Here is a 15,812-nt window from a genome sequence, read left to right on the forward strand (position 1 = left end):
GGCTGGCGGAAGCATGGTAGAATCGTGACGTTGGTCTGTTCTCGTTGAGGCAGTGAAGCAGGGAGACTAACTTTGACGGCCTGTCCGTGTGTGATCGACCATTGTGCCTACCCAAGTATTTGGAATTTTCTCTTTTAGCTCATGCGCTAGCGACCTGTAATGGCCCGGCCGTACAGTATTTTATTGACTTGTACTCGGTACGATTACTGTATGTATGGACGGTGGGTGTTGACTCCGGAATACATGCATCCCTGAATAAGCAAGCAGCACCAGGGCCAGCCGGAAAGATTGCTAGTGTCGAAATGATATGAGACATTGACCACTGTTTTCATCTCTGTACTTCTCGCCTTATAGCTACCTCCTCTGTAACTAGACCGATGTGAAACAACGTTGCAACGACATGCCCAGACCACTACCCGGCTCCTGCGCAGGGACATGACAGAAAAAGGGGGGTCCACCGGCGCCAAGCCCCAGATCGATCATTGCCATCTGAAACAACCGTTGGGGAGGCAAGGGGAGAAAGAAAAAACGGCAGAAAGAAAGAAGAAGGGGAAAGAAAAAAAACACGCGGTGGGGCCGAGTGTGGATGACGGCTGAGGGAGAGGGGCGGAGGAACCATGGACGGCGCAGTTTGGTTCAGGGGTACAAAAAAACAAGGGCCGCGATGAGAGGTAGATGCGCGTCGACCAGTGCAGTAATATGGATGGGCGGATTTATCCAGGCCGTCGTGATTCCTTCAGGATATACTTTATCCGAGGCCCTACCATATTCCATCACGCCGATTCCTTCAGACAACCATTGTCATAGGAGTAGTGCAGAAACCCAGCACATATGCACCAATCACTTCAGGTGACTTGGTGCTGACTGCTACCGACATCCTGTTTTGTTCCTGAGATCTCGCCGTTGGCCCAGAGCGCTGGATCCGGTCCGATCGGCGCGTTGCCTGACCCGGTAGCTTTGACGGGCCATTACATATTTTTCTGGGTGGCCTACGTATGCCACGGCGATCGATGCAATGATCGGATCGATCGAACGGGGGGATCGGCGGGGGTATATTACATGTAAGGACCTCGGCTCATAGTTATGTATTCATGATGGTACCTGAGGAACGGAATACAGATGATCGTGGTTCTTTTTTTTTCAAATCAGCAGACTGCACAGTAGTTGTGTCGCACATTGTTAACGATTATTTGAGGATCCACTGCCTACTAATGAATTGCGAAATCTGTCCTACGTCATGAGAATGTTGGTATCTCCGGTGTAAGTAACTAATTAACGTTAGTTAATATGCAATCAGATCGATTACTCAACACTACTGGCGCACGGGCAATCTCGCTGTGAACGCTAGCTCGCACTAGGTCCCGTCTGTTGGGCCGATGCCCGAGGTGTGACATTGTATACGGGAAGAACGAGAAAGAGGCAAAAAGACTCAAAGATCAGATCTCAGATCGCGTAGAATAGTCTCGATGAGGAAAATGCATACAAAGAAAAAAGGGGTAGATCAACGCGTTCGGCTCTTCCGATCTTGGGCATGAGACGAATTGCCGTGCCGTCTCCCCACGGTCGACCCGTGGTTCGGCTAGATCTGGTTGAATACGTACGTCGGTCGACGAGCCGTTGAATGTTTTGGTTTTTCCTTTGTGGCTCGCAAGGTCCTAGTGCTGAGCGGAACACTCGACAATGGATTGTGGACGCTCCTGGGGAAATAATGATCGGGCCCGATGGATCCTGGGAGAGAGGCTAAGAAAACGCAGCGATTGCCTATACAGGAAGGTACTTAGAATTACAATGAGAAGGCCTTTGGGTGGTGATGCGAATGACGCTGCTCAATAATGCCTGGTGTTATAATTATAGCAGCAAATAATGCAAAGGCCGGTCACGCATCTACCGAAGATCGACCTCGTGTCGTGGTGACATCTATCCAGAAGAACAAGTCCTGCACATTCCCAATGTACGTAATACATGTTGCAAACTCCCGGCTATCCTGGGAAAGATGGCATGAAAGGTGAAAAAAAGGGGCGCAAATGCAAATAGATTCCAACCCAAATATCAAGAAAAAAAAAAAGAAAAACGCTCAAGGGGTATAATTCGCTGTGCATATCATAACCAGATATCGCCTTCTTCGCCATTCACCCATTGCGCCCAAACACGCTCGTAGGCATCTTCCAAATCACGGACCCAGCGCGCCGTGTCGAAGAGCTTGTTGCGATATCGTTCCTGGAACAGCATCTTCCGAATCTCGGCGAGACGGCCGGTTGCGCGGCCCTCGCCGCCGGGCGTGTACTGCAGGTCCAGACACAGGCGGATGGCTTTGCTCTCATAGTCCTCGTCCGAACTGGCGATCAGCTCCTCGCGAGCGTGGTGGCCGGCCTCTGTGCCGGGGAGAGCACTGCTTAGGATACTGCTCGCCATGCGCGAGCACATCTTGTAGTCGTACCGTGGCAGCGTGAGCAGCGGCGTTCCGCTCCAGAGGACGTCAGTTGCGGTCGTGTGCGCATTGCATTCGGGAGTATCCAGAAATAGATCCAGGATCTTCGCTCGGGCAATATGCGTGTTCTTCGGGGCGACATCCGTAAAGATAATCCGGGATGCCGTCTTTTCGCCGGCCCAAGCCACGGCGATATCTCGCAAGTTCTGCTCCCCCAGGTCTGGAAACCGTAGTAGCCAAAGAACCGAGTTGGGGATTCGCGCCAAAATGCGCAGCCACGAGCGGAACGTCGTGGGTTCAATCTGATACGAAAGTTAGTTGAGACTAACAGTATACACGGAAGACAACAAATTTACCTTGTACAACTGGTTGAAGTTCCCCAGGATGATCGTGTCATCACTAAGCTTGGGGAACAGCTCTTTGCGCATCCGCCAACGCCGGATTTGCTCCTCGTCCCACGAAACGTGCTTCTCGGACGCATCCGGCGCGCTCTGTCGGTGGTCGCAGCAGAAGAAAGTATCGCGGGTGAAGACGATCTTCTCACCGTAGACCCAGTTCTCAAGATCCTCGCCATGATCGTCCACAAGCATACGATCCTCGATCCGCGCCGTGCGCCGTCCGGGACTCAAAGTATCCAGTGGAATGGAAATTTGGTCGGCGAGAATGTAATCGCACCACTCAGCACCGAGCGTCCCTGCAAAACCCATAAACGACATGTGAATCGGCGCAGGACGAGCTGCAAAGACTTCATTGCGAGCTCCGCGGGTGTAGCCATTCAGATTGATCAGAATGTGAATTCCATCGTCGACGATCTGTTGTACAAGACGATCGACTGGCCACCCGCTGGTGTCATGGAAGACCGGTGCTTCTTTCTCGATCTGCTGGCGATGAGCAGACTTGTCGCTCGCAGTAGTAGCATAGCAGTACGCCTTGACGCGAGACGGATTATGCAAACCAAAGACCGACTGCATCAGATGCGCCAGAGGATGATTATTGAAGTCAGACGACACATACCCCACTCGAAGATACGGATTCGGCGGAGACGGCGGGCGGTAAACTGTGCTTGGGAGCCAGGGGAGCCGAAGGGTTGAGCATGAGATACGCAAACCATTGCGCTGAGAGATTTGGCGGATTTGCTTGGCAGACAGAGGACAGGTGAAGGTGTGGAAAGGCAGGACCGTGGGCGCGTTGGGTGCGCTCAGCCCGGCAGGGAGCTGCGGACGGCGGTATTTGGAGGCAGGATAGTCTTTGCCGTACACATAGCGGTCCAGATACCACTTCCACGTGATGAACCGGGTGGCCCGCTCGACGAGGCGGACAATGCGGGAACCTTCCCATTTGCGTCCGGCCCACGATTGAAGGGCCTTGGCCAGAGACATCTTCTGACTAGACGCAAAGTGGCTGGAGTCCAGAGCCGGCGCCAACTGCGCAACGAGCTGCTCCGCTGTGCTGGCGGTCAGTATTCCACGGCCCCAGTATTCGCCTTCTCTGAGCTGTCGATCGACAATGTCGACAACGCGTTTGATCCAGCCAGCACCCGTGTCATTACTCTGGGCATCCCGGAGCATCCCCTTTTCATCCACATGCCATCGATCGCGGAAGCCACGGCCGTTGACAATTCCACCGCGGCCGACCCAGTTGCAGACGGAGTTCAAGGCATTCGCCAGTCCACACACGGCTTCAGCAAACTCTGGATTCACCTTGACGGCACGCTTGTAGTAAGATATGGAGTCATTCACCCGGCCAGCGTCCTTGACCGCATTCGCCAAATTGGCCAATGCGATATCGAATTTGCCGTCACACTGGACCGCTTGCTCATACATCTTAATGGCAGCTTGGAGCTGCCCGATATCTTTGAGCAGGCTGCCGAGATTGGTGTAGAGATGTGCGTGCCGAGGATCAAGATGCAACCCGTAATTGTAGTAGGCCAGGGCAAGGGAGATTCCGCTGCCGGGCACGACGCCGGGAATTTCGGGGTGTTGGCTCTCTCCATTGGGACGCACCAGTCCCCTCGCAGGCGGATTGTTTTGGATTCCAGCCAACAGGATTCCCACATTGTTCGCCGTAGATGGACTCGGTTGCAGGGAAAGAGAAAGGTAGTAAAGAGCAAGGATATCCCGCACACCGGGGTTTGATCGCGGGAAGCCTGAAGACGAGATGTTGGACATGCCATCCTGGTAAATCTTTGCCAAGGACAGAAGAGAGTTGCTAGTAGTCGAAACCGCTGCGTTCCTGGCGAGACCCTCGGCGACGTACTTGAGACCGGGTGGCATTCCGCCGCTCTGGAAGACCAGCTTGGAGGTCTGCAGGGCCCGATCGGGGTAAAGAAGAATACTTTCCTTCGAATCAGGCACCGATGCAGAGTAGCCGTTGCTCGATCCCTGGGAGAAAGCGGCGAAAATTTGCTTAATGAGGCTTTGGATGCCATGCCGTCTTCTCCCAGCAGCGATGAGAACGGCATCCTCAAATGCAGATGCCGCCCCAGCATTGTCGCCAAGAGCATAAAGCATGTTTCCTTTGGCATGGACCAAAGCCAGCATCCTGCCATTGTCCGAGCCCGAAATCTCATAGCCGCTGGTCGCAAACCCCACGGGCCTGGCGGCATCCGGCGAGCCAATATTCCAACTCTGGACACGGCCCATGTCATCGTCATAATCAAAGGATGCCTTGTCGAACATGCCCACATCGGACACGCTACTGTCTGCATCACTTTCGGTTTCACTGGCATGCTCATCCGTCTTGAAGCAGTCGCCGTCCTTAGGATAGCGGAGAGAGCTCTGGACAAAGTCAATGATGTTGACGGCCTCTTTGCCACGATGACTGGTGCACAACAGGCCGATCAGGTGCTCGACAGCTTCAAAGAAACTTGGACGTAGTTTCACGGCACGCAGCCAGTGCTGGAGAGCCTCTTCTCGGCGATTCAGTGCCAACAGAGTTGCGGCGAGGTTAGATATAGCTTCCACATGCCTGGGCGTTCTGTTAATATCAAGTAAATGTGTTAGGGAAAAGACTACTCACGATGAATCGCGAGCGAGAATCCTGGAATACCACCTCATCGCCTTGTGGTAATCGCCTAGTCCATACGCCAGACAACCCCCCAGAAGCATTCCATCGATCCATTCCCAGCGACTTTCGGAACACAGGTTAGAGAGCATCTCCAGCGCAGACATGGCATTAGTGACTGGGGAGCCCTCATTGAACAACGAACCGGCGAAACGTGAGGTTGACGGAGTCCCCGAGAATCGCCCATTGGTGAGGTCAGAACCCCGGTGGTGGTTTTGGAATTGACTCAGTGATGGACGTCGGTTGTTGCCGTTTCCTTGGGAAAGAGGAGTGGAGTGAGAGGAGTTGTTTGGCCTCGAAAGGTTCAACTTCTGTGTGTGCAAGTCATATTGACTTGATGGATAGCTATTATGTCGATGGATCTCGGGCGCGGAGGTTTGTGAGGAGAAATCGAGACCCGGTTGGCGCGGAGGCTTGGGGTAGATGCTGGGTTTCAAGAATCGGTGGTTCTGGCCATCAGTACCTCCATTCGAGATGCTGTTGCGGCGAGCCCGGTGGATGGTGGCAAGAAGATCAACATAGACTCCATGTGCCCAAGACAACACCTTCTCTTTGAATTCCACATTCACTGTCACGGCTGGCCCTTGGTTTTGGAAATTGTTCCCCGATGGGCGGCCGGACCAGGTGCTAGGGTCGTTATTTAATGCTGGCGGTGGTGGTAGCGTTGATATACTCCGGTTCGCGCGAGCATGATAAGGGAGTTGTTCGGAGTGTCGAGGAGGGAAGGCAGGCATTCCGGGTGTCGATGGAGCCCATGGGAATGCCGAATCAGGACGACTGGCCAGCGGAATTGGAACGGAATTGTACCCGGCCTGGCTCGGGCCGAAGAAGGGCTGGCCGGCCGCATCGAATTGCTTCGCAAAGGGGGTTGGCGAGTCGAATCGTGAATCGCGAAAGGCAGCGGGACGGTAGGGAATATAGACACCATCCGGCCAATATGGACCAAACGGCCCGGTGCCAGCGGACGCGGTCGGTCCAACGCAAGGCTGCAAAGTCGCGGGTAACACGGTCGGGATATAGGCGCCATTATGCAATAGAAAACGCTGGGATGGCTGGAGGGGAAGAGACTGGTGGAGAACCGAGTCCATGCCGGGAGCGTAGTTGACAGGGCGGACCCAGCTGGCTCCGTTCAGATCTTGGATGACTTCCCCGGCGGGAAGAGCACTGCCGCCGGCGGCATCGTTCTTGAAGATGGGTGGGAAATTCAAATGCTTCGGGGTCGCGGATTGATCCAGTGCGGATTGTAGCCAGCCGTTGGTCTGCATCGCCGCCTGGGGTGAGAGAAACTGCCCGGACTCCATTGGCGAGACCAAAATGTGTTTCGTTGCCGGGGGCTGAATGGTAGTGTCACCCGGGGTGCCATCGTAGCCAGCCGACAGCGTGCCGTTGGGGGTTTTCCTCCTCAGGGTATGCTCCCCGACCGCGTTGGGATTCGAAGTTGTGCCGGACGCGTCGCGGGGGTTGGGGCGTTGGACGGGGTGCGGGAGCTGCTGGTGCGTCCATGATATGGGATTATAAAAGGGTTTGGAGGGGTCGCTGGGAGTCATGGAGGCAAAAGGATCGTGCATGTCGTAGTTGAGGGCATCGTGGATGCGATGGTGCGGCTGAACCGGGGGGAAAGGTGCGACGGTCGGAAACATCTTCGCGGTCGTCGTCCTCCACCACCAACAAACAGCAACGGGGATGCTTCGAGGTCGGCCAGCGACAGGGGGGACACCGAGCGAATTCGAGAATCAACACAGGATCAGTGGGACTCGATCGAGATAATCAACAAGCATCCTCCTTGTAGCGTTTCCGACACCTCATCATGAGTCTGCGAGCCAGCAAACCAGGTAGAATTTACACTGGCATCGGTAAAGAAGGAGAAGAACAATAGTAATGATAACGGTCGACAAAGGACAGACAGGCGATATCGATAGTAAGGATCGGGACCAGACAAGCAAGGGGAAGAAGAAAAGGGAAGGGCTTAGTTAACAGGCAGACGATGCTGGGGTGGCCAATGGCAGGACGGGGCCTTGGCGGGACTCGTGTGCGAGGGAGGAATAAATAGAGGTCGATCAACCGAGAGGGAAGAGAGAGTTGGGAGATGGGAAGAAGTGAACAAAGGAACCGGCAGTTCGTAGATTTCACCTGACTCGACAGTAGTTACTCACTCATTTTGCTTTCCCTTCCTTTTTCTTCTCTCCCTCTCCCACTCATCACCGTTCTCATTCTCTCTCTCTCTTCCTCCGTCTCCACTGACCCACCCGATCCAACGGCTGAACCCTCCGCTCCAGCCAGCGGACTAATCATGGATCGCTGACGCCCCGCCGTGACGATCGAGTCGAGCCCGTTCTCGGTGGAGCCTTACTATCACCTCTCTGAGGCGCCACACCGCAATCCCTCAAGCGCAGCGACCCGAGACCATTCGTCGGTCCATACGCGCCCTGCCAACCTGCAGCCACAGCCCTGATCACTGACAGGGAAAAGGGCTCATCTGATCCTTGATCGTCCCTCCCCCCCCTGCGCTCACCGAAAAAATGTCACTTAGCTCCAATAAAAATAAAAGCACAGGCCAGCATCCGGTCGCACTGGGGAATACTAATCGAATCTTCCAACGGATCCCCAGCGCGATCGGCAGTTCCCACCGTGAGTGTGCTTGCTTGACTTGCACAGCGGGCTTGGCCGGGTCGTACAGACTATGTATTCAACGGAGGAGCCGAGACAAACAGGACATAGTACGCTGGACTCTGGACATGGTAGTCGAATTATTCGCCGACTGGCCCCGGTTAGCTAGCCAAGCTGTCCCAGGTTGTCCCCACCGAAGATCGTCGTGTGTGTGGAGTACTGCTCCTGCGACCAACGCCAGCGCCATTTGACGCACTAGTTACCGGACTGGTTGTAGTATACGGGGTAACCAGGTGACTTGGTGAGATTCCCTGAACTCTGACTGACTGTAGGGACACGTTTGAAACAGGCTGGGCCGTTGGGTGGTTTCAGTGTGGAGGTTGGGATGAGTGTGAACTCTTGAAGAAAATGTAGGGGCACACGACATGATTGGTAGGGTCTCTTTGCCGTCGAAGATGTGCGCCTAGTTCTATAAGCACGAAGTACATACTACGGGGGAACTAGCACAGAGTCAACGAAATAGAAAGATGCTCCACATATCAATAATGAGACGGTCGGTTGGTTGGACGCCAGAGGGGAGGAAATGGGTCCCTTTTGATGCAGACTTAAGCATCTCACCCATTTATAGCAACACCCTCAGCCTCACATGGACCATGGCCACCCGTATACGGAGACGCATAGAAAATTGGCTTCATAGCGTTTAGTTACAATTCTATGAACAGACTACGCGGTCGGTTCCAGAACAACGACTCGGCAAAAGGGAAAGATGAATATATTTGCATTAAGACAGCCACGCGTAGATACTGCCATCTACCTCCTACAGTGCCACAGTGCATGGAGACACGCATTGCAGACAAGATCTACAAGAGTTTAAGAGATGTAGACCCGTATGATGGATCGCTGCAACCACAGAGACCGAAGCCTCCAAGGAATACCGCGATGAGTAATGGGACGAAAGTGTTGCTCTCCTTTGCTTAAAATAAGCCGATACCACGATGTAAATAGAGATCAAACCCCGCAGGGAGAGAACGGTATGGGCCAGAGTGTTGCAAAGGTTTTGTTTTGGGGAAGTGCCATCTACCATCCTCGTCGCCATAGAATGGATGCGAGAGGATTGAGATTCAGGCAAGGAGGGGGATCAATGAGAGAACGGGGAAAAGGAAGAGAGAAAATGCGAGTAGATCCATTGGTATGTATCCGTTCGAATACCCGCAGAGAGATCAAAGGTATCAGGGTCATGAATCATGAACTATTTTTTTTTCGAGGGTTCGTATTCTCTGCAACTAGCACCGCAAAGAAGCAGAAATGCACAAATGCACCGCCTTTACCGAGCAGACAGCCACCTCATCCTTCATTCACGAGTATAATTTACTCCGAAGGGACTGCAGACACAACTTAGTACGATTCGGACAAGTCACCTCACAGAAACAACTTACTGTCAATCTCGCCGGCCTTGACATCATCACCGACATCCTTGGGGCTGCGGCCGTCGACCTGGCAGCCGACGGAGAAGGCAGTACCCAGGATCTCGAGGACGGTGCCGCGGAGCTCCTTGGCCATCGAGCGCTCGCGCATGGTGCGGGCGATGTCAATGATGTCGTCCAGAGGGATGGACTTGGAGTGCTTGATGTTCTTCTCCTTCTTGCGGTCACGGGGAGGCTCCTTAAGAGCCTTGATGACCAGGGAAGAGGCGGAGGGCACAACCGAGACGGCGGCCTGACGGTTCTGGATGGTGAGTCTGACCGTGACACGAAGGCCCTTCTATATTCCCCAACAGAGCGCTGTTAGATTCTGCTTTTGTGTTGCAATTGGGGGGAGTTATGTGGTTGACGCACCCAGTCGCCAGTGTTCTTGGCAATGTCTTCACCAATCTTCTTGGGAGACAGACCCAGGGGACCGATCTTGGGAGCCAGAGCGGACTGGGCTCCGACCTCACCACCAGTCACACGCAGGTGGCTAGACAGGGAGTCAGCTTTACAATTCTTTTTGGGAGGACCGAAGAATTTTGCACTTACATGATCTTCACCTCATTGGGGTCGAGCTTGGGAGCTGACGGATAAATGAGATGTTAGTCGCCATATTGCAGGTAACCAAGTAGATGATACTTACGCATGGCGAGTGCGAAAGGTAGTCGATCTTCCTTGGGTTGTCGGAGGGAGTGTGGTTGGAGAAAAAGAAAAGGGAGCGGCAGGAGAATCTGGCAAGTAGCCGCACCAACAGTAAGCGAATGGTCCGTGCACCCATTCTAGGGCCAACCCTGTCACATGACTCGTGTTCAGACCAGTAATACTGTATGCCATTTCAATCTACGACTATAGCCAAACGAAGAGTTTAGGAATCACCGCTAAAGATACACAAGACCTTGTTCTCTCTCAAATAGCCCCTCCTAACTAGTTCCGGAAACGGCAAGCCTGAAAAAAAAAAAAGAGTCAGAATGGAAATGACAGTAGGATAGCGGAGTATCACTTACTTCATCAGGTGATCCATAAACGTCTGCAGCGAGACATCATCCGTGAAGATGGTCTGCGAGGACACACCGCCACCGTAACCGCCTGTCGCGTGGGTGGTTGACGGGTTCAACTTGGACAGCAGGAAACGGGCCTGGGAGCCGCCCGCGTCACAGACAATGAACCGGGGCAGCGGGAACCGATCGGCAATGAGTTCCTAGAAGCATGTCAGTTTAGAGAGAAACTCTTAACAGGAAAGATGGCACAAACCCTTGCATCCTCCTTGGGCTGCTCAAGAAGCGCCTTGAGATTCTCGTAACCCTCCTGGTCCTGGTAGCCGGCTTTTCGCCATTCGGCAATTGTCTCGCCGTGGAAGATGAGGATGTGGAAGAAAGTGTCGAGGAGAAGAATGTGCGTGGGTTGAATGGAGGCAGAATCCAAGAGCACTGGCTGGCTGCCCTCCTGCTCCAGCGAGTACGAGTCCAGAGTGGGTTGGATCATGACGAGCGAGTCGCCGGCATCCTCGTGGTTCAGGACGTGCCTGTAGAACGCGGTCTCATCAGGCGAGTTGTTGAACACCTGCAGGAACTGGCTGCGGCGGAGATGGAACATGAACTGAGGATAGAGGGTGAAATTCTTCTCCAGTCGGAACGAGGTAGGGTCGTCTTTCCGATAGTCGGCAAACCGCGAGCAGAGCCTGATCAACATCCGGTCCACCCATCGAAGCACATCGGGGCCATCGTCCACCTCAGCCTTGAAAACAGCGATACGTGCCATGAGCACGGCAGCCGCTTCTTGATCGAAAGACTGGGCCAAGGTCGGGTCGCCTGCAGGTCCGCTCAAGGGTCGTGCCGTGGTAGTCACACGCAGGTGGTAATGCCCAGACGAGTGCTGGTAGTATGTCAAGAACTGCATCATGCCCTTTTGCGGACCAGGCTGCACAGCGGCAGGGCCACCTTGGTTGGCAATCTCAAAGTAGATACCGTAGCTGGACGACGGGTCGATACCGCACATTTTCCATGCACAGGTGTTGCCAATACCACACTCGGTCTCGCCAACCGAGCTCGACTTCTTGTTTAGCGAAATGGCATGACCGATGAGCCCGGTGACCTTGAGCTCCTTGGTGGTGAGGACTTCGAGAGAGGCATTGAAGCCCATCAGCAAATCATCCTTGTCATCCTTGTCAAACACGCGAACAAAGGATTGTTTGAACTGCGATGATGTGAAGCTATCCGTCAGAAGCATGTGGCCACCAGTGTAGTTGGACAGGTTCTTCATTTCCAGCATGCCAACTTGGTCCAGACATCCAGCGAAGATGTCGACGACGTGGCCATTATGCGCAGCCCGTTTGGCGAGATTGTCGTAGAACTGAACCTATTAGCAGGGGATTTACCAAGAGCGGATTTACAACCAACCTTGACAGCCTTCTTGTAGTACTTGATATTATCACGATCGATGTCGTGGTGCGAACGGATAGGTTCCTTCAGCTCGGGCGAAACAACGTTGCCTGGCCCTTCGGTGGCTGCTCCACTGGTGAAGGCCATGATGCGACCTCCGGCATTCTGGAAAGACGCCTCCAGCAAGCCAACTGCAACGCTCAGAGCGACACCCGTGCAGCGCAGGGGCCGCTTGTCGTTTGCTACGGGCCAGGGATCACGCTGCAGCTGTTCGAGGACGTTGGTGATCTGGAACTCGGCCTGCTGAACCGGCAGAAGAAAGCGTGCAGCCGGACCAAGAGGAGGGCGAACGGGTTGTTGCTGGGGGACACCGGGCCGCAGGGGCTGAGCAAGGCCGAGCATCTCCTGCACCTGCTTGGCGGCATAGTCCTTGTTGCCTCGGAACACGTACGACTTGGCACACTCGGTGTAGCCGAGCTCGTGAACTTGGGTCTTGAAGTCGATGTCAGTTGCATACTACTTTCCGGGATGTGGTCATTCCTACCGTTGTGCCGAAGGTGATCAGGCCCACCAGCGCACTAGGCGGCAGAAGGGACAGGCTCATCACCAGGGAATCCTTGACGGCCTGGAGGCTGTCCTCCTCCTGACAGGTATCGACAACAAAGACAAAGATCGGTGGAGCCGGGGCCGGGCGTGCCAATTGGTACTCGATTGTCGTACTGGAGGGGTGAAGTTCCGGGGGTATCGTGTTCTCCGTGATGTCCTTGTAGTGCGGGGGAAGAGGGTTGCGCATCAGACAGAAAGGACAGATCCAGATCCGCGCGCGAACATCCACCGTGCTGGCATGGTATGTCAGTCTTTGTTTTCTTTCTCTTTCCATGCCATAACCGAGGCTAGTACAACATACGCATATGGGTTGAGCACGGCTCGGCAGGGCTGTTTACAGGTCACGGGCTCGTATTGTAGCAAAGGCGTATCGGGCTTCTCCTTCAGTGGTGTATAGATGGCAGCAATGGGGACGACAAGGCGCGATGCTTCCTATCGTGAGGGCGTTAGCAGCTGATGCGATGGGGGTTTAAAGCAGGAAGCCGATGGATCCTACGAACCATGCGAGAGCTCGGGAAGGTGTTCCAACTGAGCCTGATGCCATCGCGGTCCTCGACATCGCTCCATTGATCTTTCATCGCCTCGTAATCCATCTTGTCGGTGGGTGTGCACGGTCTCGGGGGGGCGGTGGTGACCAAGGGGAGGGAGGGGGAGAGAGAGCTGGGGTGGGTTGTTTGGGAAGATCGGGAGGGGATGGGATCGGGGGTAGGGGGAAAGTGAACTAGACAGCAGGACAACCCAGACCCAAAAAAAGCAACGAAAGCGGGACCCCCGACGACGACGTTAGGGTAGACGTTGGAGCAGTAGTGAGGGACTGACTTGACTGTTTGTGTGCTCGGCCGGGGGTGATTAGGCCAGGTTGCAGCACACCTGGTCGCTCCCGTCCGCCCTACCCAAACATTGAAATCTCGGCATTTCGTCGCTTTCCCTTTCAATTTTCTTCCAACACCGCCGACTCCAACAATAATCACATTACTGTCGACAACTTTTAGTCCTGCTATGACGAAAGTTGTTTTCGCGTCGAGCGCAGATCGACTTGACCCGTTGCTGGGCACCTGGCTTTGAAAGGTCGTTCCGATCCTTTCGGATTTGCTGGGAATCAGCTGTGGTCACACGTCTCTCGCTAAGATAGAATATTGATGAATATATTTGCATTCCATTCATTCATTGAGTTAAAATCTACCGCTCCCTGCGCCTCCAACGCCAAAAAAAGTCCCTTCCACACAAAAGACACAAGAAACATAATATCGTGATGGTCCAGAGAGTCCCTCACGCGTCCCGCGGAGCCTGGGCCAGCTGCTTGAGAAGATAGCTGCGTTTAAAATAGGTGTTGGGATGGACAATGGTATCCAGATCCGCCGCACTCCAGGTCCCATCTTCCTTGACCTTCTTGATCTCGTTCTTGTGCGCCCACTCGAACACTCGGTTACAAGCGATGTGATAGCGTGTCTTGCCCACATCCTCGCGCACGCCCCGCAGCACCTCTTTGTCGTGAACGCCGGTGGACTGGAGCAGTCCGACGAGGTTGTCGACAGAGTAATGCCGATACGGACACCCGTGGCTCTGCCCAACACCCGGGTTGGAATCGCCGAGGATCTTCTGGCATGAGTAGGGCGGGTAGCCCCGGCCGCGCCGATTGACGTCTCCCCCGACATCCCCGTAGGCGTGGCGGATATTGTACTTGTAACGGGAGTTGAATTCGTCATCGGTAAACCCCTTGAACGACTGGCGCCAGAAGAGGATACATTCCTCCAAGGAGAGACCGATGCCCTTCAAAAACAGCGTGTATTGCAGTCGTCCAAAGTGCTTCAGATGGTTGTTCTTCCGCAGATTGGTGTGTAAACTGCGCATGCACAGCGGGAAGTGCTGCGAGAGCTGGTCAATGGAGGCGGCCGTTATGGGTGCACCGTCCACATAACCTTCGCTTTCCGAGTATACAGACTCGGCGCTGCCAAAGTTTTTGGACAGGTGATTTAAGATGGGGGTCAGGCGGTCGTCCTCGTCCAGACGCGGCAGAGCTCGGCTCGTAAGCTGTTTGATCGTCAGTCAACACCAGCAAAATATTTGAGAAAAGGGGTGAATAGCCATACATCGAGTGCTCGCTCCAAGCGCGCCGTGAACTCGGCAATGATCATACTCAATTGTTCTCGACCAGGAACATACGCCTTGCCCTTCTTCAAAAAGACAGACCGCCGCTCAACCAGCTCCGGCACCTTCTCCCAGTCGACTTTATACCAAGTTTCCTCATCCACCCGACGAAGCCCAGGCGTAGCGCCCGCCAGACTCTCCGCGACTTCATTCTTCTCTTCCTCACCAACGGGTTCCCAGTCGAGACTGAGGCCATCAATGAACGCGCGTCTCTCTTTGGAGTCATCCTGCTGGAAGCGAAACCGGAACAGCATCGTCTCCGCGCGTGCAAACCGCCGGCGCAGGTCCTCCGTGGCCGAGAAGGCCAAGCGGAGAATAAAGTGGGAGTAGTGATCCTTTTGGCGTTCATTCTTCAGACGCTGGTCCGCTGCCCCGTTGGGGGAGGACGTGTTGGAGGAGAGAGGGAGGAATTTCTGCAGCAGCGGCGTGATCTGCGCGGCCGTCTCGGCGGGAGTCTTGTTTCGATAGGAGCATGCTTCGATCTCGGCCAGGACTGTCTCCGCGTTAGTCGAGAGTGATAGAAGGTTGCATGGTGCCTACTTTTCAGTCTGTCAATGGCCCATTGCTCAAACTGCTCGAGGGTGATCTCCGCGGTTGGCGGCGTCTCGTAGAGGTTCAGCCGGAACGGGTAGTCTTGCTGTTTGTAGGCGGGTGCGGCAAACTGGCGTTTTTTATGGTCGATGACAGCCCTGCGCTTGGGATCAATCCGATGTGCGTCTTGCCGGATCATGGTGTTCGGCTGGCAGTTCCACCGTATGTATTGAACTGGTGTTGGGGTTAGATGGCGTGAGGACCTTTCTGCTCGAGACACGCGACGCGCCCACGGAACGCGCCAGATTACGTGATTCGTCTCTATTGGGGTGTGTGTCCAATTGGAAGGGGCCCTGGGGGGCAGCTCAGCTAACTAGGAGCTGACTAAGGAACGTCGGATTCTGGATCACGTGACCTCCCGAGGGCAGCTCCAACAGCCTTGGGACAAAGGAAGTGGAAAAAAATGAATGAAATAGCTGATTAGATGTTCACTATTGCATGTGCAACTATCAACCGAGGCAAGGCATATAATAATTATAGCTTGTAGCTGTCTCTCTACTCCTATTGTTCATTCCATCGGACGAT

General features: G+C 54.2%; 4 protein-coding genes across 4 annotated transcripts; all 4 read right to left on the reverse strand.

Annotated features, from left to right (window-relative positions):
- Positions 1–2,100: 2,100 nt before the first annotated feature.
- Positions 2,101–7,131, reverse strand: PFLUO_LOCUS7161 (uncharacterized protein; the record flags this gene model as incomplete). The annotated part of the gene is made up of 3 exons (XM_073784774.1): positions 2,101–2,730; positions 2,785–5,404; positions 5,447–7,131. 3 exons carry the CDS (start codon positions 7,129–7,131, stop codon positions 2,101–2,103), a joined length of 4,935 nt encoding a protein of 1,644 aa, XP_073641196.1.
- Positions 7,132–9,466: 2,335 nt separating this feature from the next.
- PFLUO_LOCUS7162 (60S ribosomal protein L12) lies at positions 9,467–10,211 on the reverse strand (the record flags this gene model as incomplete). Its single annotated transcript, XM_073784775.1, has 5 exons — positions 9,467–9,480; positions 9,535–9,859; positions 9,934–10,054; positions 10,114–10,147; positions 10,208–10,211. The coding sequence occupies 5 exons, from the start codon at positions 10,209–10,211 to the stop codon at positions 9,467–9,469; spliced, it is 498 nt and encodes a 165-aa protein (XP_073641197.1).
- Positions 10,212–10,484: 273 nt separating this feature from the next.
- PFLUO_LOCUS7163 (GTPase-activating protein S23) lies at positions 10,485–13,141 on the reverse strand (the record flags this gene model as incomplete). The annotated part of the gene is made up of 7 exons (XM_073784776.1): positions 10,485–10,509; positions 10,569–10,762; positions 10,816–11,913; positions 11,961–12,434; positions 12,487–12,781; positions 12,850–12,980; positions 13,049–13,141. 7 exons carry the CDS (start codon positions 13,139–13,141, stop codon positions 10,485–10,487), a joined length of 2,310 nt encoding a protein of 769 aa, XP_073641198.1.
- Positions 13,142–13,817: 676 nt separating this feature from the next.
- On the reverse strand, positions 13,818–15,426 carry PFLUO_LOCUS7164 (DNA primase subunit pri2; the record flags this gene model as incomplete). The annotated part of the gene is made up of 3 exons (XM_073784779.1): positions 13,818–14,579; positions 14,639–15,189; positions 15,237–15,426. The coding sequence occupies 3 exons, from the start codon at positions 15,424–15,426 to the stop codon at positions 13,818–13,820; spliced, it is 1,503 nt and encodes a 500-aa protein (XP_073641199.1).
- Between the last annotated feature and the right edge of the window lie 386 nt (positions 15,427–15,812).

This window comes from Penicillium psychrofluorescens (assembly GCF_964197705.1).
Source record: "Penicillium psychrofluorescens genome assembly, chromosome: 4".
Classification (NCBI taxonomy): domain Eukaryota; kingdom Fungi; phylum Ascomycota; class Eurotiomycetes; order Eurotiales; family Aspergillaceae; genus Penicillium; species Penicillium psychrofluorescens.